This window comes from Vanellus vanellus (assembly GCF_965231255.1).
Source record: "Vanellus vanellus genome assembly, contig: HAP1_SCAFFOLD_33, whole genome shotgun sequence".
NCBI lineage: Eukaryota > Metazoa > Chordata > Aves > Charadriiformes > Charadriidae > Vanellus > Vanellus vanellus.
The window spans coordinates 1,707,050-1,734,658 of NW_028128339.1; the positions used below are offsets into that span (position 1 = coordinate 1,707,050).

Sequence of the window (27,609 nt, forward strand, 5' to 3'; positions counted from 1 at the left end):
CAAAGCCAGTGAAGTGGCTGGGCTGGGAGTTGATCCTGATGTGTATTTTGGCTTTGTTGCAGCCTACCAGAGACGACCGCGGGTGGTTGATCAACCCCATAGGGCCCAACCCTTGGTGGACGGTGTTTGCCGCGCCCATCCCAGCTCTGCTCTGCACCATCTTGATATTCATGGACCAGCAGATCACGGCTGTCATCGTCAACAGGAAGGAGCACAAGCTGAAGGTAAGGGGTTGCAAGAGCTGACCGCATCCCCACCCCACTCTGGGCTGCAGGTGTGGGGAGAAGCTCCTATGCCAAGTGCTTTGTGAAGGCGTTGGTTTGGGACAACGTCAGGCTGTGTGGCAGGATGCTCTGCTGGATTAGTGATGTCACAGGGAGCAAACGAGAGGAGTTCAGATGAGCAATCTTTTGGAGGAACAAATTAATTTTCGAGCACTATAGAAGCGTGGTTTTGTTTCAAAACGCCAGCAGGAGCTGGGGGAACAAACTGTTTTGACGCGCCACCAGGGATAACTCGGGGTCACGCCTTGCTTGCCAGTGGTAGAACTTTCTTTATGAGTGAAAATAGTCTTTTTTGTTTGGTTTTTTTTGAGAAGTAGCTATTGCACAAACCTCCCAAATCCACTTGGTCTGAACTCCTGCCAGATTTTCATGCAAGGTGCTTGCGCAAAGACCGGATCCATCCTTATTTTTGCCAATTCTTCTCTTAAATTTTCAAGAGGGTGACTTGCGCCCAAGTAGGGTTTGAGTCTGAGTCGCGACGTTGTCCTCGCTCTTGTGCTGTGAGATGCTCTGTTCCTTGTTTTGCTGCCCACAGAAAGGATGCGGGTACCACCTGGACCTTTTCATGGTGGCCGTGATGCTCGGGGTGTGCTCCGTGATGGGGCTGCCCTGGTTTGTGGCTGCGACTGTCCTGTCCATCACCCACGTGAATAGCCTCAAAGTGGAGTCTGGCTGCTCAGCTCCAGGAGAACAACCCAAGTTTCTGGGGATACGAGAGCAGAGAGTCACCGGCTTGATGATCTTTGTGCTCATGGGCTGCTCTGTCTTCTTCACTTCGGTGTTAAAGGTAAGAGGAAAATGCAAAATGCCCAACAAGCGTGAGCTTTTTGGAGGTTATACAAAAACCATCCCCTCCCTCCAGGCCTGAGTAGGTGTGGAGCAGAGAAGGAGGTGATCCCAAACCTTGAGGCTTGGCCCACGGTGGGAACCAGCCTCAGTTATGCTTTCCAGCCCTTCACACCCCAGTTTGGTGTCCTCGAGGCAAGCGAGCAGGACAACTGCTTTAATTCCCAGGTGTCTCTCAGGCCCACCTGTGTTTATGGGTTACGATGAAGCGGATTCAGACCAGTACACTGCTCTCTTTCAAGCAGGCAGCACCTTATGGGATGCAATTTGCTCCCCCAAATGCCTCCCAACAGCCTTTCCCAGTAGCTAAACACACCAAAATCATCCCCGTGGGCTTCCTTGTGTGTTCCTCCCACAAAGTCACCACAGCTCTAGGCTAAAAGGAGGCACTTCGCTTTTGCGTGTTGCCACAAAAATGTGTAGAAATGTTCTTCTGCCGTCACAGAACGTGGCGTACAGTTTCATGGGTGAAATGACCTATTTTCCTCCAACCTTTCAGGAAAACAGGATTATTCTAATGAAACGTAACTCAGAAGCTCAGCCTAAAGCAGAGCATTAACTCACTCACTCGCACACACAAAACCTCTACGTGTTGAGAGCTGAAACATCTCTAACCCTGTGGAAACTGGAAAGCTTTAGGCAATTTTAGGCAGTGCCTCTAGAAGAGAGCAGTAATACTGGAAATGCAATTAAAAAAATTAATTATTGCATTCTTTTTTTTAATTTCCCAGTTTATACCCATGCCTGTGCTTTATGGTGTCTTTCTCTATATGGGTGTGTCGTCGCTCAGAGGGATTCAGGTACGGACTCTTACAGCGTGCAGCTCCCTGCTGTGTCATCTCCAGAGAAGCAGGAAAAAAGCAGTGGTGTGGGAGAACACCTCCCCAAAAGCAGGCAGTGAAAGTATTTTGTATAAGGAAAAGATTGTTTGGGGGCACAGGAGGTACGCAGGGCGGGAGGACCAGGCAAGTTCAGCGCGCTCTGCGTCACGGTTTGGGACAGAGCAGTGTTTGGTGTGGTGAAAATGGGGGAATGCAGTGCAAAGCGAAGGCGATTTCTACTGCCGGTGGGAATCCTCACTGGGGGATTCAGTGGGCTGAGAAATGCCAAATAACAAACAGAAGAATAGAATATATTAAAAATATATTTTTATAGAAGAACAGGGAGGGGGGGTGAGATGATCTGAGGAGGACCTGGGGGTGCAGACTGATGAGAAGCTCACCGTGAGCCGGCAATGCGCGATCGCAGACCAGAAGGCCGACCGCATCCTGGGCTGCATCAGCAGTGTGGCCGGCAGGGCGAGGGGGGATTGTGCCCTCTGCTGTGCTCTGCTCTGGGGAGACCTCCCTGCAGTGGTGCCTCCAGCTCGGGGGCAGCAGCACAGGAGAGCCATGGACCTGGTGGAGCGGGGCCAGAGGAGGCCCTGGAGCTGCTGGGAGGGCTGGAGCCCCTCTGCTGGGAGGACAGTCTGGGAGAGGTGGGGGGTTCAGCCCGGAGAAGAGAATCATAGAATCATAGAATCATAGAATCATAGAATCATAGAATCATAGAATCATAGAATCATAGAATCATAGAATCATAGAATCAGTGAGGTTGGAAGGGACCTTTAAGATCATGAAGTCCAACCATTAACCTACCCTGATAAAAACACCACCACTCCTAAATCATGTCCCTAAGCACCTCATCTACCCTTTTCTTAAACACCTCCATGGATGGTGAATCCACCACCTCTCTGGGCAGCTTATTCCAATGTTTAATAACCCTTTCAGTGAAAAAATGCTTCCTAATATCCAATCTAAACCTGCCCTGACATAACTTGAACCCATTTCCTCTTGTCCTATCACTTGTCGCCAGGGAGAAGAGGTCAGCTCCCATCTCTCTAAAACCTCCTTTCAGGTAGTTGTAGAGGGTGATAAGGTCTCCCCTCAGCCTCCTCTTCTCCAGGCTAAACAACCCCAGATCCCTCAGTCGTTCCTCATAAGGTTTGTCCTCCAGACCCTTCACCAGCTTTGTAGCCCTTCTCTGGACACGGTCCAACACCTCAATGTCCCTCTTGTCGTGAGGGGCCCAAAACTGAACACAGTACTCGAGGTGGGGCCTCACCAGTGCCGAGTACAGGGGGATGATTACTTCCCTAGTCCGGCTCACCACACTATTCCTGATGCAGGCCAGGATGGTGTTGGCCTTCTTGGCTGCCTGGGCACACTGCTGGCTCATGCTCAGCCGGCTGTCCACCAACACCCCCAGGTCCTTTTCTGCCAGGCAGCTTTCCAGCCACTCCGCCCCCAGTCTGTAGCGCTGCATGGGGTTGTTGTGACCCAAGTGCAGGACCCGACACTTGGCCTTGTTTGAACCTCATACCATTGGCCTCAGCCCATCTGTCCAGCCTGTCCAGATCCCTCTGCAGAGCCAATCTACCCTCAAGCAGATCAACACGCCCCCCTAGTTTAGTGTCGTCTGCGAACTTACTGAGGGTGCATTCGATCCCCTCATCCAGATCGTTGATAAAGATATTAAAGAGAACGGGCCCCAGCACCGATCCCTGGGGGACACCACTCGTGACTGGACACCAACTGGATTTAACTCCATTTACCACCACTATGGTGGTGGTAATGCTCTCAGAATGCTCTGGGGAGACCTCAGAGCCCCTTCCAGTTTCTAAAGGGGCTCCAGGAGAGCTGGGGAAGGACTCTGGATGAGGGAGGGGAGTGATGGGACGAGGGGGGATGGTTTGACACTGACAGAGGGCAGATTGAGATGAGATATCAGGGAGAAATTTTTCCCTGTGAGGGTGGTGAGGCACCAGCGCAGGTTGCCCCGAGAAGCCGTGGCTGCCCCATCCCTGGAGGTGTTCAAGGCCAGGTTGGTCGGGGCTTGGAGCAACCTGGGCTGGTGGGAGGTGTCCCTGCCCAGGGCAGGGGGTGGGACTGGATGATCTTCGAGGTCCCTTCAACCTAAACCCTTCTGTGATTCTATAATAGAAGGATGTGGAATAATTGCAATTTGGTGGGCAGCTCTCATGGGCACACTGGTTTATAGATGGAGCAAAGGGAAAACGGGTGCTGCTCCCGGGAGGAACAAAGTGGGATCCAGGATTTCTCACTGCACGCGAGATCCTGAAATCTCCTTCCACATCCCAACAGGGCCGGAAACTTTCCGCAGCCCCAAGGGGTAACTTTTCCGCTTTTATTTTGCAGTTCTTCGACCGCTTGAAGCTCTTTTGGATGCCGGCAAAACACCAGCCGGATTTCATCTACCTGCGGCACGTTCCCTTGCGGAAGGTGCATTTCTTCACCGTGATCCAGCTCATCTGCCTCGTCCTGCTCTGGGCCATCAAGGTGTCCCGTGCTGCCATCATCTTTCCCATGATGGTAAGAGCCGGTGCCGCTTGGCAGCGGGACGTTTGCAGCGTCAGAGTGAGACGTAGCATCATCTCACACCTCACCCCCTCTTCCTTCTTATTTTGTGAAGGTTTTGGCTCTCGTGTTTGTCCGGAAAGTGATGGACTTCTGCTTCTCAAAGCGGGAGCTCAGCTTTTTGGATGACCTTATGCCAGAAAGCAGGAAGAAGTTGGCCGATGCCAAAAATGAAGCCAAAGAAGAAGAGGTGATGCTTGCTGGGTGCTCGGGGGTGGGTGTCTCCCTCGGGCTCTGAGATTGCCTCTTTCTGTCACAGCTTCTCTTGAAATGTTGGGGGAAGATCCGAACTCAATAGAAATAGATCCTGACAGCCTGGATCCCGCATCATAACCTTGTTTTTAAATTAGCAGTGAGCTTAACACTTGAATAGCGGTATAATTTTTAAAGGTGCCATTTATACTAAACATTATAATTATGATGGAAAGATTTGCTCATAAGGGTGGTTTTAACCCCCCCCAAAATGTTTGGAGTGAAAGGTCTTTCCCCGGCTGCGCTAACAGAAGGTCAGAAGGAGAGGGCAGCACGTGGGCTTTGCTGGGTGTTTAGTTTATCTCCACTTCGATCATAGACAGACAACTTTGATTTGTCCCTTTTTATGTCAGGAGTCCCAGGAGATGATGGAAGCTGCTGCTGCAAACTCCGTTCGGCTGCAGCTGGGCAAGACCAGCAGCGCGGATATCCCAAAGCCAAGCAGCGACAGGTAAAGCCCCACCAAGCAGCAGGACCCCCGGCAAGATTAGCCTGAAGTGGGTTGGCAGAATTTTCTCCATGTTCCTTTGCTGAGCATCCCAGCGCCATGCACTCAGCTTGGCGGGAAGAGCAAATTTATGGGCAGGGCGGGCGGCAGAGTGCTGGCACAGGCTGCCCAGAGAGGTGGGGGAGTCTCCCACTCGGGAGCCATTCCAAACCCGCCTGGAGGTGTCCTGTGCCACTGCTGTAGGTGCCCCTGCTCTGACAGGCGTGGGACTGGGTGAGCTCCAGAGGGCCCTTCCAGCCCTGACCAGTCTGGGATTCTGTGCAGAGCCTTTGCACAGAGCTGTAGCTCTGCGGCTCTCCGGCTCGCCTTCCAAACCTCCTCATCCCGCCCAACCCGCTGTGCTTATGCGCAGCTTTGGTTCTCCTCCCCCCCGTTCCTCTTGCTGGTGCTGATGCGCTGGGTGGCGTCAGTTCCCACAGTCACAGATTGCTGTCTCAAATATTTATTGCAGGACTGATCCTTCGGAGATTAATATCTCGGAAGAGATATCAAAAACAACCGTGTGGAAGGCTCTCACTATGAGCACGGAAACAGTCTGAATCTGGGGAGGAAAGAGGTAAAGGATCGCGTGGGAACGTGGCCGTGCTCCTCTGCGAGCGGTGGCACGTGCCTACGGCTTTTTTTTTTTTGCCGGCAATGCCGAGCAAGCGGCGAGGGCTGCGGCACGCGAACCAGCTCCTCTCTGCCAGCGCGGTCCCACGAGCGGGGCAACAGCCCCACTGATGACGCTCTCCCTCCTTTTCTCTCTCCTCCTTCCCCCCCGACTCCAGTTTTCATGTGTAGGAATCTTGACTTTGAAGGAGAGGCGTGAGAACGTGACTCGGGGATGTGCCCACGCAGACATGGGCAGAAACCGCTTTTATTTTGTTTTCCAGTTGGCGGATTCCCCTTTAAGCCACGGCGATGGTTTCAGCTGTCCTTGGTGTGCTTCAGGCATTCCCTCTCTCCAGAGCAGCAAACTGAGGTGCACATGACAGTCAGTGGGAGTTCGGTGGTGTTCCGCCTCCGTGTGTTCGTGTGTGGGTTGTTGCCGTTTTGTAGCGGTAGAGGGACTGCTACCGCTTCATCGTTCAGTGCTATTTTTTTAATATCTCACTCCTCCTCTTCTGTTCCTCTTTTTGTTCCCCCAAAATAAACTCTGAATGTTTCTGTTGTATGTGACGCATTCTCCACTTTCTTCTTCATCGCGACCAGATTCTCGGGTCTGGTTTGGGGTCCTGCCTTCAGTTCGCCCTTCTGTCTCTCCCTGGCAGGAGAGGGATGCCCTCCGTGGGGGGGCAGCGCGGAGCGCCCGAGCGGTTGGGCCGAGGCGAAGGAAAAGCATTTGCTCCCTGTGCTCCAGTTTTACATTGGAGGTTTTTTTTAATTTTTGTTTGTTTGTTTGTTTGTTTTTATTATAATTATTTTTCTTGTTTCAGCTCTGCCGTCAGCCTGGAAGCTGCAAAAGGCAGAAATGGCGCCTTCTCCTCCCCCGGCTGTTAAATTAATATAAGGCAGCGCTTCAGATCAAACCCCTCCAATCCGCCGGGTGGTGGCGGGAGCGGCCAGGCGAGACCTGGGGCTCTGTGTCCCCGGGCTGCCCCTCCGCTGCCCCTCCGCTTTCCTTCCTTTTCCCTCCCTGGCTCTCTCGCTGTGGTGTTTTTTCCTCCTCCCCTCTCCTCGCAAAGCCGCGTCTCTCTCGCAGGGTGGGATGAGCCCGGAGGCAAGTGGGAAGGTGCCTTTTCCTCCTCCTTTTTCCTGCCCCTTTGCAGGAAGAAGCTGTTGAGCAGAGATGGTTCTCGTGCTCTCTTCCCATCTCGGGGGGGTCGTTGGGCTGCGGCGTGGGGCCACAGAGCCCGGGAGGAGAGGACAACCCCGAAGAAAAGGTCCCCTTGCCGCCCTCCACCAGCAGCGGTGGGATGGGTGCAGGGACCCTCCTGCCATCGGCTTATCCCGTCCCCCGTGGGAGCCTTTTTCTGCAGCAAACCGACCCAAAATGACAACGGCACGTTGGTGCTTCTTGCTAAATGGGGAGGGGGGAGAAAAACAAATCATCTATCAGTTTGCTCTGTAAGGATGGAAGCGGCGCATCCCCAAACAGGGCCAAAATCAGGCGGCTTTTACGGGATGGGGTTTTGCAAAGCGGCTGGTGCCAGTGCCCCACGGTGACGGTCGGAGGGGGAAGAAGCTGGTTGAGCCCTTAAAAAGAGGAAAAGAAAAAGGCTCGGAGGAAGGGAAAGGTGCAGCACCGGGGTTTCCTTGCTGCTGTTCCTCCGGGATGCCCGTGCGTGTCCCCTCCACGCTGCCCGCCGGGCAGGACCGTGCTCGCTGCTCCGGCTCTGCCTCCCCGGAGGGGAAAGGTCCCGGTGCAGGAGAGTCCCCGTCTCTCCCCCCTTCCCAAAAGAAACTTTAATTTAATCGTTGCACTGGTGACCCACAGTGGCTGTGGGGCTGGGGGGCTGTGGTACCAGCCCTATTGCTGCCCTGCCCTTAAAATGGAATTATACACTTCTAATATAGGGCAATTTGGGTTTTTTTTTCCATTTTGTTTTCCTCCCTGTAAAAGGAGGGAGTGGGGCTGAGCTTCACTTCCTCCTGGCCGGGACCGGGGCCAGAGCCTGGGATGGTTTTCAGCATGTGCCAGGCATCACTCCAGCGGAGACGGAAAAGAAGAAAGTCACCCTGGAGGGAAAACGCGGCCGGTTTTGGGGCAGAGCGGGCTGAGTCCGGCTCTGCATCTCCCCCTTCCCCGGGGGCCACAAAACCTTGGCAGCTGCCTCCAAAAGTCCTTACTTAAAATCAAAGCAGATTTCCCCGGCGCGGCCCTCTCCTGCATTTGAAGCTCGGGGGTTTTTGCTGCTTACAGGGTGAGATTTTTTATTTATTTATATATTTATGTATTTATTTTTAATTAAATGAAAGCTGAGGTCTTGGTTAACAACGTGACTCTGAGCCACCTAAAAGGTGGCTGTGACCCCCCGGGCTGACTGTGGGACACAGTGCTGCGCCTGTCCCCCCCTTCGGGCCCCGTGATCCCACGGCCAGCTCCGTATTTTGGGAGGATTTAATATTTCCCTGTGCAGAGGGGAATTTTATGGGGAGGAGTCGGGAGGAAAAATCCCTCTCAAAGCTGCTGCTGTAGTTGCTTTAGGAATCAAATCCCACTGGACCCAAGCCTGGTTTCATCCCCCAAGGTCAGATCTGAAACTGGGGCCGTTCCCCACCAAGTGTCAAGGACCGGCGCAGGAAGTGCAATTCTGGGGCTCTGGTGGATTAAAGGAGCTGCTTCAGTCCCTCAAGATACCCTAAAAAAAAAACAGAACAGGGGCAGAATCCACCCAGTGTGAAGGAGTTACAGCAAGTTCTAGGAACTTTAAGCTATTGGCATAAACACACCCCTGGCTTTTCCATCATTGCTCGCCCCTTGATGATTTGCTCAGGAAGGGAAAATCCTGGGAATGGACTGACCAACATACCAATGCCTTGGAATTGCTAATAAAAGAGCTGAGGTTATTCCAACAACTTGGTCCTATACATCCAACTGACCCTGTCCATGTAGAATGGGGGTTCAGTGAACGTGGTTCTCACTGCACTTTGGCAGAAGGGACCCACACACCTCCACTCCCCACACCGACAACCCTCCCCCTCCCCCAACGCTCCAAAAAGCAGCATTCCTTAGTGCAGACTCCTTAAGCTGACTCCACAGCTACGGCTCCCGGTGGGCTCTGGGGGAGACAAGGGGGCCCCGGGGCTCTCCGTGGGCTTTAAAGGGGTCCCAGGGCTGCCCATGGGCAGAGAGAGGGGTAGGAGAAGAAAAAAGGAGGAGAGGAGAGGAGAGGAGAGGAGAAGAGAAGAGAAGAGAAGAGAAGAGAAGAGAAGAGAAGAGAAGAGAAGAGAAGAGAAGAGAAGAGAAGAGAAGAGAAGAGAAGAGAAGAGAAGAGAAGAGAAGAGAAGAGAAGAGAAGAGAGAAGAGAAGAGAGAAGAGTCGAGGGGGGAGGGGAGAATGGTGGGGGGAAGGGTTGGGGGTGTGGGAGTGAGCGTGTGAGGGGGGAGTGAGGGGAATGGATGTTTGTGAGGGGGGAATGGGTTTTCGTGAGTGGGAGAGGAGAAGGAGAGGAGGTTTGCAGGGCTGTGAGGTGCCTGTGAGAGAGGAGGCCCCGGAGGGAGGTGAGTGGAAAGGGCTGTGTGTGGAAAGAAAAGCTTTAAGGACAGGCTGGGCTGGGGAAAGGTGGTGGGCCCCGAGGGAGGGCTTGGGGAGCGGGGCTAGAAGCGTGGGTTTGGGGCAAAACTCTGGGAAAGAAACTGCAGGACAGGGCCAATCTGAGTATACAGTTTTAGCGAAGCTTCAAGCAAAGGGTGACCAAAGGTGCCTCTTGTCCTTTTGTGGGCGGGTTTTGTCTAAGTTATTCATGCGAGTGGATTTTTGCCACACGGGATGGGAACGTTCGCTTCCCGGGATAGCTGATGCCCCTGGATAACCACTGCCCGCGAAGCACTGCGAAACCCCGTGTTCAAAAATGAGAACAAAGGCCGGGTTTTGCCTCTCGGAAGGATCTCTAAGCACCGTCTCCACGTTATTTTCAGTACCTTTCTGGTTGTTTTCTTTCCCCCCACCCCCGTGATGTCCGCCGGGGGGGCTGGCGGAGCTCTGCAGACGGATGTGGGGCTCATTTTGGTGAGGGCTGAGCTGATTTCAGGGAGTCCCGGCTCATTTTGAGGAGGATTGGGCTGGTTTAGGGGGGTCCCGGCGCATTTGGGGGAGGGCTGCGCTGTTTTCGGCCTCGCAGTGCCCGGGGCGGAAAGAAGCGGTGGTGCGGGGCTAAGGGGGCCTCGTTCTCCTCGGCGCGGCCCCGCCCCTCTCGTCCGCCGTTGCCGCGGCGACGTTGGGGGGTGTGGCCCGGATCTGCCCCTCAGCGCATGCGCGATTGGGCGGACGCGAAGGAGAACGTTTCCGGTGTGCGGCGGTGGTCGGGAGCTGCGGCGTTCGGTACCGGGAGAGATGGGGGGACCAGGGCCGAGGAGGGCGGGAGCGGGGTGGGGGTGGGGTGGCGGCGGCAGCGGCAGCGGCAGGAGCGGTACGGAGGTCTCCGGGGCCAGTTCGGGGGGTTTGTAGGGTGGCGGGACCGGGCTGGGGGCCTGGGGGGCGGCCTGGGCCTTTTTAGGGGGGGCAGAGCCGAGTGGGGGGTCCCCGGAGGGAACAGGGCCGATTCAGGCCCCCCGTCCCCCGCTGCCCCCCCTCACCCCCCGCTCGGTCCTCACAGGTGGCGGCAGCCCCGGCCGCAGCGCAGGGTGCCCGGGGCCGGCCTGGCCGGGCGCTTGGCTCCGCTCTGGGCTCCGCTCTCAGCTCCCCCCGGCAGGTCAGCCCGGCCGTGCCCCCTTCGCCCGCCTCCAGCCCACGGCCGAGTCCCCCCAGGTACCCCCGAGATGGGGTGGGGGGTGTCAGCGCTGGGCCCCCTGAAGCGGGGGTGGGTGTTGGGCACGGGCATTGCTGGGAGCCCGTGGGCAGCCCTGGGACCCCCTTAAAGCCCACGGAGAGCCCCGGGGCCCCCTTGTCTCCCCCGGAGCCGACGGGGAGCCGTAGCTGTGGAGTCAGCTTAAGGAGTCTGCCCTAAGGACTGCTGCTTTTTGGAGCGTTGGGGGAGGGGGAGGGTTGTCGGTGTGGGGAGTGGAGGTGTGTGGGAGGAGTCCCGTGTCTTGAGGGAGGTTTGGGGGAGTGGGGGAGGGGTCCCCTCCTTTGGAGCTCCCTGGTTCTTTTCTTCCAAACTGTGGGAGGCAGCGGGCGAAGGGGGAAGGCAATAGAGTGAGTTGCTGTGTTTCAGTCCTTGTTTGAGAGTCAGCGACTCTGCTCCCTTGCTGCTCAGCAGACTCTTAGCTCCGTGGGGCTGTTTCTCCAGGCAGGCTACGACTACAGAAACGGCCCCACTTCCTCGGAAGAGTTGTCAGCGGTGACATCTCCTGGGAACGTACTGCCTGACGTTGGATAGACCTGGCACCACGCAGCAGCTCAGAGCTCCACAGCGTATGCTTCCACACTCAGTCCCGTCCCCTGCCTGGGAACCCGCTCTTTCTCGGTCCCTGCTGGCAGCTCCTGTGGAGGCTCCTGGCCCAGGACCGGCCCCGGTTTCCCCACTGCTCCACTAGCAGCCATGGGAGAGCGGGGTTGTCCTGAGTGTGTGAGCACCACTGGCTCTGTTGCTGCACTGGGCCAGGCCTCCAGGATGTCGTAGAGGGAGCTCTGGGAAGAGAAGCTGCTCCTCAACAGGCTGCTGCAGTCCTCCGAGTTGGCCAGCGAGCACAGGCTGCAGGGTGCAGCCGCGCAACCCTGGGGTGCCCCCCATGGGAAATGTTAAAGAAATAAAATGTTGGTCTCTATCCCTGGTGCTGTGGTTCATCCTGCCATCCCGCGGCTGGGGCTGTGCCCCCCTCAGTACCCGACCCAGTGGGACAGGCTGGCACTGCGGGCACCCACCAACCTGGGGGGGTGGGGGTGTCGGGGGAGCTGGGTGGGCTGGAGAAAGGGAGGAAGCACCTCTTGCAAACAGCTCGGCCCTCTCCAGCCACAAAACCCTCCCCAGAGGCACCAGAGGGGACCCCCAGATCCTTGAAGGGCTGCCCCAGACTCGCTATGGCCTGCAAGAGTCCCCAGCAGGACCCCATAAGGGCCGCCCAGGACCCCTTACGGACACCCCAGTGGCGTCCCAAATCTGGGTTCTTTACCTGCTGGGCAAGCCAGTAACACACTGTGTGGGGGCAGCCAGCCAAGCCGGTTTCAGAGCACCAGAGGTGAGAGGCAGGGAGCTGCCATCCCACTCAGCTCCATCTCCGCCGTGCCGTGGCTGTGCAGAGAGAACTTGGGGGGAGCTGCAAAACAGCTCAGCCCGGGCTTATCTCCAGATGGCACAGAACAACCAAAGCCAAATGGCCCTTAACAATCAAAATGCCCCGAGTCCCATCCCACCACTCTTCCCGTGACGTTGAGCGCCGGACATCACAAATTGGCAACAGAGACTTCGCTATCGCCCCACCAGAGGGAAATATCCCAGACAGTGTAATCCACTCGGGCATAATCCTGCACCCTCACCGAGTCAGGAAATATAAACCGCAGGGTCTGGGGAGACAAATGGGGAATCCTCCAAGGATACAGCTGGCCCCTAGGAGATCCGTCCCCCCCATCCAGGACGCTGGAGGGGAGCATTTACAGCCGAGCACGGCCTTTCCTTTAACTTCTAGAAAAGCCGGCTTTTGCTAAAAAACAAATGTCCCCCTCCCGCCCCGGGCCCCTCTGAAATTAAATAAGTAAATAAATAATTAAAATCCTTACAAAACTTAAAAATCGCCGTTAGTTTCGTTAGGGTTACATTAATTCTAAAAACTGACGAGCCGCTGCTCTGTGTGCCGCAGCCCAACCTCCCCCCCTCAATGCTGGGCGAGCTCCTCTGGCCCTGCCTGGGATGAAAAACCGGTGGCTTTTAGGGAAGAAAAAAAAATAATAAAAAAGAATAATAAAACCTCTCTTTCTCTCTCTCTCTGCCTGTGTTAGTCCAACGAAAGGGATAGCGTCGGGAGGCGAGGGAGGAGGAAGGGGGAGGCTGTGGGATGGAGAGAGCCCTCCCTGTACCCCTCGGCTGTGCATCCTCGCAGCGCCACGGGGAATGGGGGTGGGGGGGGTCTGTGGGGGGGTCTTTGGTTTGCACAGGGTGGCCGTGGTGGGGGCTCAGCCCCATCCTTACAGTGCTGGGGAGCACGGGGCTACCAGGCGCAGAGTCCCTCCCCCAGTGAGGTGCTTTGGTGTGTTGAGGTGTTAGATGGGGTGGCACAGCCCCTGCCCGCCCCGGGAGGGGGGACACCACCTCTCCGGTGGCACTGGATGGGTGGGAGGGAGGGAGGGAGGGAGCAGAGCTGTGGGAGCCATGGAGAAAGGCGTGGGGGTGTCCCTCATCGTGGCAGCCCCCAGCAGCCCTACCCCGCCACCCGGCCACCCCAAGGCTCACCCAAGCCCCATCTTGGTCCTCTCCCCGTTGGGTGACGTCCTTCCACCCACCCCGGAGGTGCGCTCCTCTCCTGCGGGGGGGACGCCCAGCGCTCGCCTGGCTAGAGAAGCACCCGGGGGGGGTTGGTTAGGGGGCATCTGAGCTTCCCCATTACAAGGGCCTAATTACTGTGCTGTTAATAACCATTAATAACCACTTTGGCTCTGCTAACCAACTGCGGCGAGGCCCCCACCCCGCTTTAGCGCAGGCTTCCTGATGCCAACACCTCCCCGAGCCACTGGGTAAAGCGACACCTGGCAAAAAACCACCACCACCTCAAAAACAACCCACACCACATCCCCCACTCCCCACCCACCCCTTCTCCCCCCATCACAGCCATGGGACAAACTCCCACCTCCACCACTCCCCAATCTCAGCTCGGCCGTGACCCCCCGAGACACTGGAAAGAAAGCAGCGGAGAGCGAGCTCAGGCTCTTGTGAGCTGGAGAGATTTCTCTTTTTCTTGTGATGATGTTGTCGTTGGGTGGGGTTTGGTTGTTTTTTTTCACGGAACACTTTGCAGTAGAGGACAAAAATATGGTGTCACAGCCCCTGGGGCCACATTGGCACCGCCACCTCACACTGCCCCCCCCAGCTCCTGTCCCTCCTCTTCCCAGCGGCTTTCACCACTTTCCTTGCTTGGTTTTGTTTTGTGTTTTGTTTTTTTTTTTTTTTCCTTACAACCTTTTTTTATATTTGGGTTGGGTTTTTTTTTCCCTTTTTTTTTTCCACCTTTCTTCCCCCCCCCTTTTTTCTCATTCTCCTTTTTTCTTTTCTCCTTTTTTCTTTTGCTTTTTTTTCTTTTCCCCCTTTCTTTTTCTTTCCACCACTTTTTTTTCACCTTTTTTTTCCCTCCTTTTTAACATTTCTCAAGCTTTCTCCAAAGGAACAGCCCCTGGCTCTCAGGTAGCCAAAGAAGACTACGGAAGAGCATTGGCACCCGTGGGAGTGGTTTCCTTCTCCTGCTTCACACTCGGTTGAGATCGTTTTTTCCAACTCGTCTTTTTATTTTTTTAACAAATTAAACACAAAAAAAAGCTCCAAGTATCAGTTTTACAAGGCACACAAAATCTCTAGAAGGGAAACACAAACGCAAGGTGCTGAGGTATGAAAACCTGAGGTGTTTTTTTCTGTGTGGATGTGTGTGTGTCATCTGGGGTTGGGGGTTGTGTGTGCTTTATTTTTGAAATTTAAAAAAAATAATAATTTTGCTAGGTTTTGTTTTTTTGGTTTTTTGTTTTTTTTTTTTTCCCCAGCCCTGGGCTGACAACCTCTTGGAAATCCGGTGTTTCCCCCGTCGTGGTTTGGCCTCAGCCGGCAACAAAGAACCACGCGGCCGCTCGCTCCACTCCCGCAGCCGGGGGCAAAATCGGAAGAAAAAGGCAAAAAACTCGCGGGTTGAGATAAAGGCAGTTTAAGAGAAGAGCAACGGGAAGGGCAAACAATCCCAATAACAGCGGTAAAGGAATAGACGGACGCGATGACAGCGCCTCCGCGCACCGACCGGCCCCGCACCGCCGCAGCCCGCTCCCAGCCGCGACTTCCCGCCCCCTCCCCCGGCGAGCTCCCCCCAGCCCCGGGCATGGCTCACAGGGGATGGGATACCTGTGTCCCTGCCGGCTCCTCGGGGAAATTAACCCCATCCCTGCCGGAACCAGGACACCCCCCGCCCCTCTTTCCCCCCTTCTCTCCTGCAACCCGCATCTTTCAGCCGCGTCGGGGCGGTGATGGAGAGCGAAGGGACAGAGGGACAGCCGGGACAGGGGGACGCAGCAGATGCCAACCCCAGTTTGGGACTCAGGGAAGCAAAGAGGAAAGGGCGCGTGAAAGAGAAATGCCTCTTTGAGGAGACGGGATCCCTTCTCTTGGCTCATACAGGCACTGCTCTTCTCAAAGCCCTTAAGAAATCGCTTTTTAACGCTCCTTTAATTATTATGGGGGGTTTCACCCCCTGCTGGCAATCCTACATCCCTGCTCTACCGGGCATTAGAGAACCACTGGACTAGTTCCTGTCCTTGAACCTCGAGAAAAGCCGGCTTTGGCTAAAAACCAAACATCCTCCTCCCGCCCCCACCCCCTCTGAAAAAAAAAAAAAAAATTAAAATCCTTACAAAACTGAAAAATCCTCCGGCTCCTCCGGCTGTGCCTGAGGTGAAAAACAGGTGGCTTTTAGTAAATTAAAAATAATAAAAAAAATACTAAAAACTCTCTCTCTCTCTGCCTCTGTTAGTCCAACTAAAGGGACAGCGTCGGGAGGCGAGGGAGGAGGAAGGGGGAGGCTGTGGGATGGAGAGAGCCCTCCCCGTACCCCTCGGCTGTGCATCCTCGCAGCGCCACGGGGAATGGGGGGCTGTGTGTTTGGGGGGGGTCTTTGGTTTGCTCCCCTGACCTGCTGGGGGTGGGGGAGGAGGGCTGGGGAGGGGGGGAGGGAGATGTCCGGCGGCGGGGTTACAGTCATCGAGCGGTGCTGGGCGGCACGGCGGGAGCCTCCCTTGCTGTGCTGCGAGGCCGGGGCTCCCGGAGCGTGTTTCTGCTCCTGCTGCTTCACCTGCTGGAGCATTTCCCTCATCTTGCGCTGTGCAGTCTTGGGGAGGAGAGGGGAAAAGCAAGAGGTGGGGGTCAGGGCACCGCTTCTCCCCCCACCACCCACCCCCGAGCCCCCACCGAGCATCTCACTGCTCCCAACTTGTCACTCTGGACAAGCCATAATTAATTCTGGGGGCGGTTTGGGGTGTTGTTTTTTGTTTTGTTTTTTTTTTTTTTTTAACTTGTGCTTCCTCCATTGCTCCTCGAGAGCACCTGAATTTTTCTGGGGGGCTGCGATCCTGCTCGAGTGGACAGGAGACAAGGTTATGGAAAATGCACCCAGGTGGGATGCGCGTGGCTTTGCCTGCACAGAGGAGTCCATTCACACCCTGGGCGCTGCTCTGCACGGCATTCAAAACACCCATTTTTAGCTCAATCGAGCCAATCTTCAATTTCAGTTCTCGCACAGCCGGGGGGAGCTACCGAAACACCTTCAGTGCATCTTGGGGACACAGGGACCTCCCAAAAGAAGAGTGGCAGGGTGCTCGGGTGGTGCTGGGCTCAGCAAGCCCTGTGCCTTTCCTCGGTGGATGAAAGCGGCCGGGGAGGATCGGGTAAAGCCGCGGCCAAACTGTACCTGACTGGCAAAGAAATGCCCAATGATTTTAACGATGACGTCCTCGTTCTTGTCCGGGGTTTGGTCTCGTGGCACAAGGACTTCCGCGCTGGTTAAGTTTTACAGTTCGTTCACCTGGAGCGAACCACAAGAGGCTTCTGTTGTGGAAGAGCCAAAATCCTCCACTGCCACAGTCACGATGGCACCAGGCACCCTGTGTGTCTCCCCCTTCCTTGGGACCAATGAGAACCACCACCAGAACATGGGGGCTGAGGGTCAAGACATCGCTGAGACCACTGAGCACCCGGGATTTGTCCCCCTGGGGTGGGCAGGGGTGATGGCTGATGCCCAACTTTGCATCCCCCGGGCACCACCCCCCACCGTTTTGCCACCTTTGCCTGTCACGTGGCCGGCGGCGAAGGAAGGCACCTTGATGTGGACTTCAAGCTTCACTTCTTCTTTCAGGTTAAAGAAGTTATCCTCTTTCAGCTTCCCAAATATTCACCCCTGGGCCTGGGGAGGAGACGGACGGAAGGAAAACCATCAGGCAGCGCCCGCTGTGCCCCTCCATCCCCAAAGCTGATGATGTGCCCACGTCCAGCAGCATCAAAACCATGGTACCCAGCAAAGAGCTCCCCTGGTGCTGAGGGAGGCCAAGCCAGGCTGGCAGCACCGTGGTGACCACAGGGATGCTCTCGACTTGGCCCTTACTGTCTCCCCCACCCACAGCCCCCACCCAGCGCACCTTGAGCTGAGCCTCGGGCGGCCCCGTGATGATGACCATCCGCTCACTGGCCTTGGGACCTTCTGACGGGGTGATCTGGGGAGGGATGGGGGCCCCTGTGAGTGGGGCCAGAGGAGGCCACGGAGATGCTGTGAGGGCTGGAGCCCCTCTGCTGGGAGGACAGGCTGAGAGTTGGGGTTGTTCAGCCTGGAGCAGGCGCCGGCCAGGGGGGCTCCGTACAGACCCGAGAGGTACGCCGAGGAGCTCTATGGTGGGAGAGAAAATGAGAGTCAGTGATGGCCCCAGCATGCCAGACCTTTCCCAGCCACCCCCAGCCCGACACAGAGCAGCGTGCCACCACTGTGAGCCTGGCAGGGACACGGGGACAACCCTTCAAGCCCTGAAACCCTGGGGTGATGTGCAGCCCCATCCCAGCGCGATGGGGCTGGGAGGCGGATGGGGGGTCCCAGTTACTCCCAGTCCCTCCCCACTGCCACGTTTCCACCCATGTCTTGCCTTTGTAGGGGAAAACCAGGACACAACTCTCTCCCGCTCTGCGTTCCAGCAAGTGCAATCAGATGCTACCTGCAAACCACCATTGCTCACATGGAGAAGGAGCAGACCCAGCTCCCCTGCCCAGGCTGGATGCCGCTCTCGCTCCCAGCCCTCTAGTTAAACCCGCTGCGCCGAGGTTGTGCTCCCTCTCACATTGAGCCCATGCTCCCCGTGTCCACCCTCTGCTTCTGGCCACGGGCTGCTCCATGGCTCCTACACCAACATGTCCTCTCCTGCCCAGACACTCCTCAACACCAGCGTGGACACTGCACCTCCTCACTTCCCTCCCTTCACCAGGAGCCTCATTCCTTCTCCTCCATCCTTGCCAGGTCTCTACAGCTCCACAGTTGAAGCTAATGCCACCGGCCCCAGGTCCTGCTGAGGATGCAGTTAGAAATGACCACTCCACGGTGTGAAACGTAAAGTACTTGGGTGGAAGGAGCAGAGGCCTCACCAGGGTGGCTTCAAAAAGGTCCCACAAAGCTTTGGGGTGAAGGACGTCCCACCAAAGGCTGCCCTTTGGGACACCTGCCCAGCTCTTCTCCAGCACACCAACAAACGCTCAACCAGACGGTTCCCCAAGGCCACGCTTGCTCGGGCCGTCGCTGCAGGCAGAGCATCCCCCTGCACAGCCAGACCAACCGACCCTTCTCAGTGCCCTCCGGGGCCACCGCGCACATCACACTCACGCCCCTCCGCACCACCAGCCTGGCACTCACCCTTCTCCTCCGACCGCTCTGCTGCTGGCGTTGCCAGGAGAAGAAAACAGCACAAGTAAATGAACCTGCGCGAAACTAGAAGTTAAAGAGGACCGGCCAGTAAGGATAAAACAATATCCCGTATCTTATGAGGGGAGGAAAGGTCTAAAACCAGTAATTGATTCATTGTTGAAGGATGGATTGTTGGAACCCTGGATGTCACCTTACAATAGTCCAATTCTACTGGTCAGGATGGCTGAGGGGAGATAGAGATTAGTCACAGACCTACGAGAAGTCAATAAACGAGTACAGACTCAGCAGCCTGTGGTTTCGAACCCATATACCCTCCTGAGTAAAATATCGCATAATCATAAATGGTTTAGTGTAATAGACCTTAAAGATGCCTTTTGGGCCTGTCCGTTAGCAGAGGAGAGTAGAAACTTATTTGCCTTTGAATGGGAAGATCCGGACACCGGGAGGAAGCAGCAACTCTGCTGGACCTCCCTGCCTCAAGGGTTCACAGAATCCCCAAATCTATTTGGACAGATGCTAGAGAAAATTTTAGCGGAGTTCCAGGCAGAACCTGCAGTAAGAATCTTGCAATATGGAAATGATCTGTTGGTATCGGGAGAGAAAGAGCAGAAAGTTAGAAAGAGACATCGATACGTTTGCTGAATTTTTTAGGAGAACAAGGATTAAGAGTGTCAAAGGCAAAACTGCAGTTTGTACAAAAGGAAGTAAGGTATTTAGAGCATTTAATTAGTGGAGGAAAAAGAGAAATCAATCCAGAACGAATTTCTGGGATTACAGCTTTAAGTGTCCCAAGAACAAAAAGAGAAATAAGGAAGATTTTAGGGTTACTAGGGTACTGTAGACTATGGGTTGAGGGATACACTCAATTAGTAAAATTTCTGTATGACAAACTAGTAAAAGAAGGTCCAATACAGTGGACAGAAGACAAACAGGAGCCATTACAAAAACTGAAGCAGAAGCTAATAAAAGCCCTGGTTTTAGCCCTCCCCTCCCTAGAAAAAAAAAAAAAAAGAAACCAAAATCATTTCACCTTCTTGTAAACGTGGCAGAAGGGATAGCGCATGGAGTCCTAATGGAGGGACGGGGCGGAAAAAGGAAACCAGTGGCATACCTATCCAAATTAATGGACCCAGTACGTGGGGGTGGCCCACATGCATGCAGGCAGTGGCGGGGACCGAGGCAGTCCCAGGCGACCGAGCTACCAGCACCTGAAACACCCCATCTCTTCAGCGATGGAGCAAACCTTCTTCTGTGGGTACTCTGCTATTCCAGCACCACGTTTGGCAGGTGGTCAAGGAGGAATGATGAGAGTGGCCACACTGCACAGACAACTGGAGGAATGGTTGGGGTCAGTGTGGGCAGAGGCATCTAGCAGGGACAGCAGTGCCCTGGAAGCCGCATCAGTAATGCCATGGCGGTCCCAGGCGACCGAGCTACCAGCACCTGAAACACCAAATCTCTTCACCGATGGAGCAAACCTGGGAGGAGAGGGAGGAAGTGACCTGGGGTGGGTCCCTTGTTTGGGAGGAGAGACAAGGGAGGAGAAAGGGAGGAGTCAAGGAAGATGAGGGGGATGTTCAAGCAGGGAAAATGGAGACAAGGGGGGATCAATCCCCCGTTAACTACACCTGAAATCAAGCTCTTCCTTCTGGGACTGAGAGCCCTGTTGGCTTCTCACTCTTTGCTGTGGTCAGCAATTTCTCTTGTCACGCTCAGGAGTTTCACACCGTCTGTTCGATTAGCTACAGCTTACGCTGGGCCCTAATCTCCAGCTGAGTGCCTTAATGCATACCCCCAAAGTTGTCTGCAGGTCACATCACTGTTTCTTATCCTCCATGTGCCAGTCTTCTCCACCCCATGGTGGCTCTGAGCACCCTCCTCTCTGACCAGGCACCGTTTCAGCCCTTGGGAGTCACTCTTTCCCTTCGTGCCCTGCTGTCTGCCTGCGGCCTCATTGGCAGGCGCCGGGCATGCAAGTCCTTGCCTTGCACCGGAGACTGAATTGGACTCAAGCACGCTCAGCTGTGAAAATCAGGAACTTTATTTCTACAACTGAGTCAACATCAGCCCTTCTGCGCTCAGAGGAGCGCGGGCAGGACAGAGCAGGCCTTGGCACTGAGGCTGCCTTTGGCTCAGCAGGCATTGCCCCGGAAGGAAATGGTCGTGGAACAGCGCAGCCTGCTCTGGAGCCTGTTTGTCATGCTGCTCGAGTCTTTTTCCCCCACAGGACCTGCAGCAGCTCCTGCAGCAGCTTAAAAAATTCCACCAGCTTCTGGCGTGGAAATGGACATGGTGCAAACCCGCCCGACTGTGTGGGTATTGGCCTTGGCCTCTGATGGGGGGTTGAAGTAAAGACTGGCTGTGGTGTTGTAGTAGCCGATGGTGCTGGGCGCAGTCCCATCTGGACCAGGATCCAGTCATAGAAGTGCTGGGTGGAGGTGTAGACTCCGGGCCGTTTGGCTCTGGCACAGCCTCTCCCCCAGCTGGTCACCCCAACAAGCCAGAAGTAGTCCGCGTTGTTGTCTTTGCACACCAGAGGACCACCGCTGTCACCCTGCAGGGGAGGAGAGAGGGTTGAGGTGGTGGTGGGTGGCCGCTGTCAGCGCTCTGGCCGGCTCCTTCTCTCTCCCAGCACCTGCCAGAGCTCTGCTCACTGCACACAACGGCGCTGCTCCAGCGCTGGAGCCTACAGAGCCTCATCTGTGAGAGGGTGGAGGGCCTGTAAGGTCGGGCGCTCTCTCATCTCTGCACAGTGCTCCCGGCTGTGTGGAAGGGGGATGCTTTGGGATCTGGACCTATGGGCTGCCGGGAGCACAGGATGGGCTTTCTGGGCAGCGTCCCCGGGCTCTGGGACAAGGCGGGCACTGGGCAAGGACCTGCAGCTGGGGAAGGGGAGGTGAGCACCAGCAGCGGTGGAGACCCAGCGGTGGCAGGGTGACTTGCCAGGCCAAGCACGTGCCGGGCGATGTTTGGGCGTTGCGAGAGGGCTGCCGGTGCTGCCGGGGCTTGACTTGCAGCATGTCCTACCTGGCAGGTGTCGATGCCACCCTGCGGATAGCCAGCACACAGGTTGTGGCTGTGGATGGCCCCTCTGTACCACCCGCTGCTGTTGCAGAGGTTGACATCAATGAGCTGGACCTTGGCCTCCTGCAGGACATCCGTTGACCCTGCAGCTGTGAGCACAGAAAGCAATGAAGCCCCAGCAGCTCCCCCCCTGCCTGGGTGAACCCCTTCCCTAGGGCTTGGCTTTGCGTCCTGAAGGCACTGTGCCCGTGTTTCCCCTCTGTCTGGCTTTGGGCGGTGGGTCAGCCCATTCTCTCCGGAGGCATACGTCCCCGCAGCCTGACTCTGGCTTTCGCCTCCGCTCTCGGGAAGCCCAACCCCTCTCCCCAGTGTGCCGAGCTTGCACTCAGGACACCAGCACTTTTGGGGAACTCACATCTTGCAGTGGTGGCGCCCCAACCGCTGACGTAGCAGGTGTGCAGCTCTGACACTCTCAGTGAGGCGTCGGGCACACAGGCAAGCTGGGTGTAGGAGTTGCACTGGACCAGCTGGTCCAGCTCCAGCAGGGCGATGTCGTTCCTCTGCGTGATATTCCTGTAGTGCTCGTGAACCAGCAGCCGCTTAATATGGCGCACTTGGGCCTCGGGGCCCAGCCGAGTCAACTGGGTGGCCCCGATCACCACGCGCCACATGCTGATGTTCCTGGAAGGCAGATGGAGAGGGGGGTCAGAGGGAGCGGAGCCACGCGCTGCAGCAGCCCCGCCGTTCCCTGCCTTCTGCTTCCCAAGGCAGAGAGGAGAGCAGTGCCACGCAGGCTGCCACTGCCCTGGCATGCCTTAGGCACGAGCCATGTGGCACTGGAGGCTGCCAGGAAGCAGTGGCCCGAGCCCAGCCTTCTCCTGAGCACTCTCTGGGCTGGGCTCGGCAGTGCCCAGGCACTGGGCGTACTGGCAGGAACGGGGATGGGAGTAGCAGGCGGTGCTGCGCGCAGGGCACCCGCGAGGGTGGTGGGGACAGCCCCCTTCCCTGGCCCTCCTTACCTGGCCTCGATGAAGCAGTGTGCTGCCGTCAGCACCCACTGTGGGCTGATGAGGGACCCTCCGCAGATGTGCCCCGTGCCTGCTTCCCAGGGGTCCTGGATGCTGACGATCCAGGGCCAGGCTCCTGGACGGGCATCGGTGCCACCCACCACGCGCGACATGCCGTACTGGTAAGCCATGGGCCGGAGCCCGCAGGTCCCTCTGTAACCAGAAACTCATGACTGTCCTGCTCCACGCGTGCTGCGGTTCAGGCTGAAGGTCAGCCCTCTTCCCTCCCCAGAAGGCGCTGCACGGACAGCAGGGCCAGGGAACCCCCTGGGGCGGGCGTGCGTACATGCGCCCCTGTTTCTGCCTGAGCCCCGCAGAGGAGCTGTGCCAGCAGCCGGGGTGCTGGCCAGGATCTGAGGCTCCCAGGCGGGGTTGGGGAAGCTGTGGCCACGGGGGACAAGCGGGCTCCCTCCAGTGAACCCCGTCAGGGTTGCCCAAGCTCCCCCCCAGAGCCTGGGGCCACTTACCCACAGCTGTCCCACGCGCCTTGCACAGGCCAGCACAGGGCCAGCAGGACGACGACGAGGAGCAGTTTCATTGCTGCCAGTGGCGGCACGTGGCACCTGCAAGAAGCGAACCGAGGGCCTGTCGCCACCAGTGCCGCAGCCGACGTAGTGCCCGCAGTGCTCACGCTGCCCACGGTGCTCTTGTTCCCGGGGCTGATGTCACAGAGTCGCTGGTTCCGGGCACCGGGCCCGGTGGCCTCTTGGCAGAAGGGGGGGCGCCATGGGGGGTTCCCGGCAGGAGGGGAGGCAGAAGCCGGCATGGGACACCCCCGACAGACCCCCGCTGAACGCTCTGCCTGCGGGACGAGGCTGTGCAGGCCCCGCGGCAGGCAGCAGCGCCTGGCTGCGAGCGCTGCCTGCTGACAGCTGGCAGCAAAAAACCCCATGTGGCATCGCGGCCTCTTGGGGAAGTTCACTGCCACCCCGCTCTCTGCAGCCCTTTGCCACCAGGGCCTTCCCAAAACACGTACACCAGAGAACAGAACTGCTACAGGCAGCATGCACCTTTTTGGGTGTTGAGGGGCCCATCTGGCTACAGCCGCAGCAGGCAAGCGGTGATGTGCGAGCGGGACGAGTCCAGCACACCCACATGCTGCACTCCGTACCTATGCGCACGCCTGGGCGCACACACAGAATCACAGAATGGTTTAGGTTGGAAGGGACCTTGAACACCATCAATTTCCAACCCCCCCGCCCTGGGCAGGGACACCTCCCACCAGCCCAGGTTGCCCAGAGCCCCGTCCAACCTGGCCTTGATCACTTCCAGGGATGGGGCAGCCACAGCTTCTCTGGGCAACCTGCGCCAGGGTCCAACAACCTCACAGTCAAGAATTTCTTCCTAAGATCTATTCTAAACCTCCCCTCTTCCAGTTTGAAGCCCTTCCCCCTCATCCCGTCACTACACGCCCTTGTAAAAAGTCCCTTTAAAAATTGGAGACACAAAAGGAGAAGGAGAAGGAGGAGGACCAAAGACCAGTCTGGGATCCTCTCGAATACTTACCTCCCCCATATAACCCGGACCCTCCAGAAGGCATGAGAGAGCCTCAGGTCCCCGTTAGAAGGGAATGCCAGAGGAGACGGAGGCGGGAAGTGGGGAGGTCCATAGTGGAAGAAAAAGAGGAGATGACAGAACCAATCGGGCTGCATCCTTTACGGGAGGTCCCGATGCCAGGAGTTCAAAATGGGGCAGGAGTTGTGAATGTGCCCCTAACCAGTACAGAAGTCAGGAACTTTAAAAAAGAAATGAAGAAATTGTTGGAAGATCCCCTAGGTTTGTCAAAACAATTAGACCAATTTTTAGGTCCAAATGTATACACTTGGGAAGAAATGCAATCCATCATGGGAACTTTGTTCTCCCCTGAGGAAAGATAAATGATCCGTGTAGCAGGGATGAGAATATGGGAAAGGAAAAACGTTCATGAGGTGGTGCGGGAACCAAAAGTTACCCTACGAAGACCTGACTGGAATCAAAATGACCCCGCAAGGAGAAGAAACATGTCTGATTATCAGACATTAATTCTAAGGGGAATTAAAGAGGCAGCCCCGAAGGGGTCAAATGTGAGCAAAGCCGTTGGCAGTAAAAAAGGGAAAGAGGAATCTCCGATGGAATGGTTGCAGAGGCTCTGAAGGAATATTCAGCAGTTTCCGGGGATTGACCCAGACACTGTGGCTGGCCAGGAATTATTAAAAGTAAATTTTGTCACCCATGCCTGGCCAGATATTAAGAAAAAAAAAAAAGGAAAAGATGGAAGACTGGCATGAGAGAGGAATCAATGAGCTGTTAGAGAAGCACAAAGAGTATATGTGAGGCGCGATGAGGAGAAGCAGAGGGCAAAAGCAAAACTAATGGTGGCGACTGTAAAAGAAATAACAAAGACTAAAGATAAAGCGCCCCAGAATCCGGGGCCAGGGATGAGAGCACACAAGATACAGGGAGCCCATCTGCTGCCGCTCAAAAAGCCCATGTGAATGAAATCAGGAGCCCCAGAGGGCGGAAAGTGTTACCATTGTGGGCAGGAAGAACATTTTAAGAGAGAGAGTCCCAGGCAAAAGAGAGATCAACGAGTGTTTAAAATCTGTCAACAGGAAGAATAAGCTACCCAGTAAGGGTGTCAAGGGCTCTGCCTGCTGGGGGAAGAAAGAATTAGTGAGCCCTTGATAAATTTAAAATCAGACCCCCAGGAGGAAATTTACACCTTTTTAGTAGACTCAGGAGCTGAGAAGTCTTGTATTATGAAATGGCCTTTGAATGGGAAAATCCAGACACAGTGAAGAAGCAGCAACTCCGCTGGACCTCCCTGCCTCAAGGATTCACAAAATCCCCAAATCTATTTGAACAGACGCAAGAGAAAATTTTAGGGGAGTTCCAGGCAGAACCCGCAGTAAGAATCTTGCAATATGTAAATGATCTGTTGGTATCAGGAGAGAGGGAGCAAAAAGTCAGAAAGAGACATCGATACGTTTGCTGAATGGTTTTTTTTGGAGAAAAAGAATTAAGAGTCTCAACGACACAACTGCAGTTTGTACAAAAAGAGGTAAGGTATTTAAGGCATCTAATTAACAAAAGAAAAAGAAAAATCAATCCAGAACGAATTACAGCATTAAGTGTCCCAAGAACGAATAAAGACTTTAAGGTTACTAGAGTACTGTAAATTATGGGCTAAAGGATACAGAAATTTTAGTGACTGAGTCTATGACAAACTTGTAAAAGACAGTCCAATACAGCGGACAGAAGACAAACAAGAGCAATTTAAAGAATTAAAGCAGAAGTTAATAGAAACCCCGGGTTTAGCCCTCCCCTCCCTAGAAAAAAAAAAAAGAATTTCACGTTTTTATAAACACGGAAGAAGGGATAGCACATGGAGTTGTAATGCAGGAACGGGGCGGAGAAAGGAAACCGGTGGCATACCTATCCAAAATTAATGGACCCGGTATGTTGGGGGTGGCCCACATGCATACAGGCAGTAGTGGCCACAGCAATATTAGTAGAAAAAAGCCAAAAATTAACCTCTAGAAGAACCCTAATTGTACATCCACACACACACTGTAAGAACTATCTTATCTCAAAAGTCTGGCCAGTGGTTAACAGATTTCAGAACTTTGAAGCACGAAACGATTTTAATAGAAAAGAATGATTTGACCCTGGTGGTAGACAGAAACCTGAATCCTTCACAACTCCTGTAGGAACGGGCAAGTGGGGAGCCGCATCATGATTGATTAGATTTTATAAATTACCAAACCAGGGTAAGAGAAGACCTAATAAACACACCAATGCCCTATGTAATAAAACAAAAACAAACAAACCCAAAAAACTATCCAACAACTTTTTATAGATGGTTCCTCCTGATGTATAGTTGGAAAGAGAGCAAGGAGTTATGTCGTCATTGATGGGGAAGAAAAAGCAGTAATTGAAGAAGGAGGATTACCAGCAAATTAGTCAGCCCAGAGTTGTGAACTATATGCTCTGAAGAGAGCTTTAGATTATCTCCAGGGAAAAGAAGGCATTATCTATACAGATTCAAAGTACGCATATGGAAATTAACCATGGAAAGGAAGTCTCGTGATTTTGCTTTGACAGGAAAAAGCCCTGGAGAGCCTTCAGAAGGCGTATAAGAATCAGTGCTGCTGCATGAGAGCAACAGACAGCAAAAGCCTTGAGAGTGCCTTCGGACTGGGGTGGCACCAAACCCCTTCGACCCTACTTTGCTGCAGTTGTAATTGTTGCATGTTATAAATTACACAGGTTAAGTGTAAGAATTGTAATAAGGTCATTTGAGGTCCCCGTGGCAGACAGGAGCAGTACCTCTCCCAAGTCTTCGATCTTTAGTGTTTCCGATGTGGGAATACAACCCCAATAGATAAGTGTAAGTGGATTAGACATTATTGTTGCAGAACCCACAGAGAATTACGTAATGTGGACCGACCCAACCAGAATGTTCATAGATCCTCGAAATATCAGCTCCAATACGAGTTCTGGGACCGAAGAAAGGACCCTATTGTGCCACAAGAATCAGAGATACCGAACTAAAGAGGAGGGAGGGCAAGACCAGGTTGGCCTCTGGACTCGTTGCCAAGCAGAACTATTTCTCGGCTGTTGGAGGCACCCCAATAGGCACGAGAGGTAGGAGTATAAGCCAGGGTGGACCTCCACTGCCAGAGGCCACTCACCCCGGGCGAGGAACGGGGCGAGCAAAACCCGCAGCGGGCCCGGGGAAGACCGGGCAGCCGGTTCCTCCCGCTCGGGGCCCCGGAAGGCTCCGCGTTTGGGGAAAGACCTCCCCTCCATCCCATTCTTGGCCTATTCCAACTTTCACTTTTGGATGAAACAGCCCAAAAAAGGGAAAAAAGGGGGTTTTAAACATAATTTTTGGGCCCGAATTCACCCAAAGGCGCTCAGGCAGTATCAAAGCTCCAGAATAGTTTAGTTTTTGAGGGGTTTTCCAGAGGTGCTGCACTGAAAGTGCGGAATGGGCGTCCGAATGGAGTTGGGGATGGGAAAAAAATCCCAAATTGCGCTGGTAGCTTCTCCCAGGCCCCATTTGTATT

At 55.0% G+C, this 27,609-nt stretch overlaps 1 protein-coding gene across 1 annotated transcript in view; it reads left to right on the forward strand.

The window, feature by feature from the left end:
• The window catches only part of LOC309684584 (electroneutral sodium bicarbonate exchanger 1-like), a gene marked incomplete at both ends in the record, with an annotated part of 37,764 nt that extends 13,664 nt beyond the window's left edge, over window positions 1-24,100 (forward strand). The window contains 6 exons of the mRNA XM_082500471.1: window positions 63-224; window positions 820-1,071; window positions 1,862-1,930; window positions 4,328-4,501; window positions 4,602-4,736; window positions 24,092-24,100. Coding sequence (XP_082356597.1) covers window positions 63-224; window positions 820-1,071; window positions 1,862-1,930; window positions 4,328-4,501; window positions 4,602-4,736; window positions 24,092-24,100 — 801 coding nt within the window. The remainder of the gene's footprint in view (window positions 1-62; window positions 225-819; window positions 1,072-1,861; window positions 1,931-4,327; window positions 4,502-4,601; window positions 4,737-24,091) is intronic.
• Window positions 24,101-27,609: the final 3,509 nt, after the last annotated feature.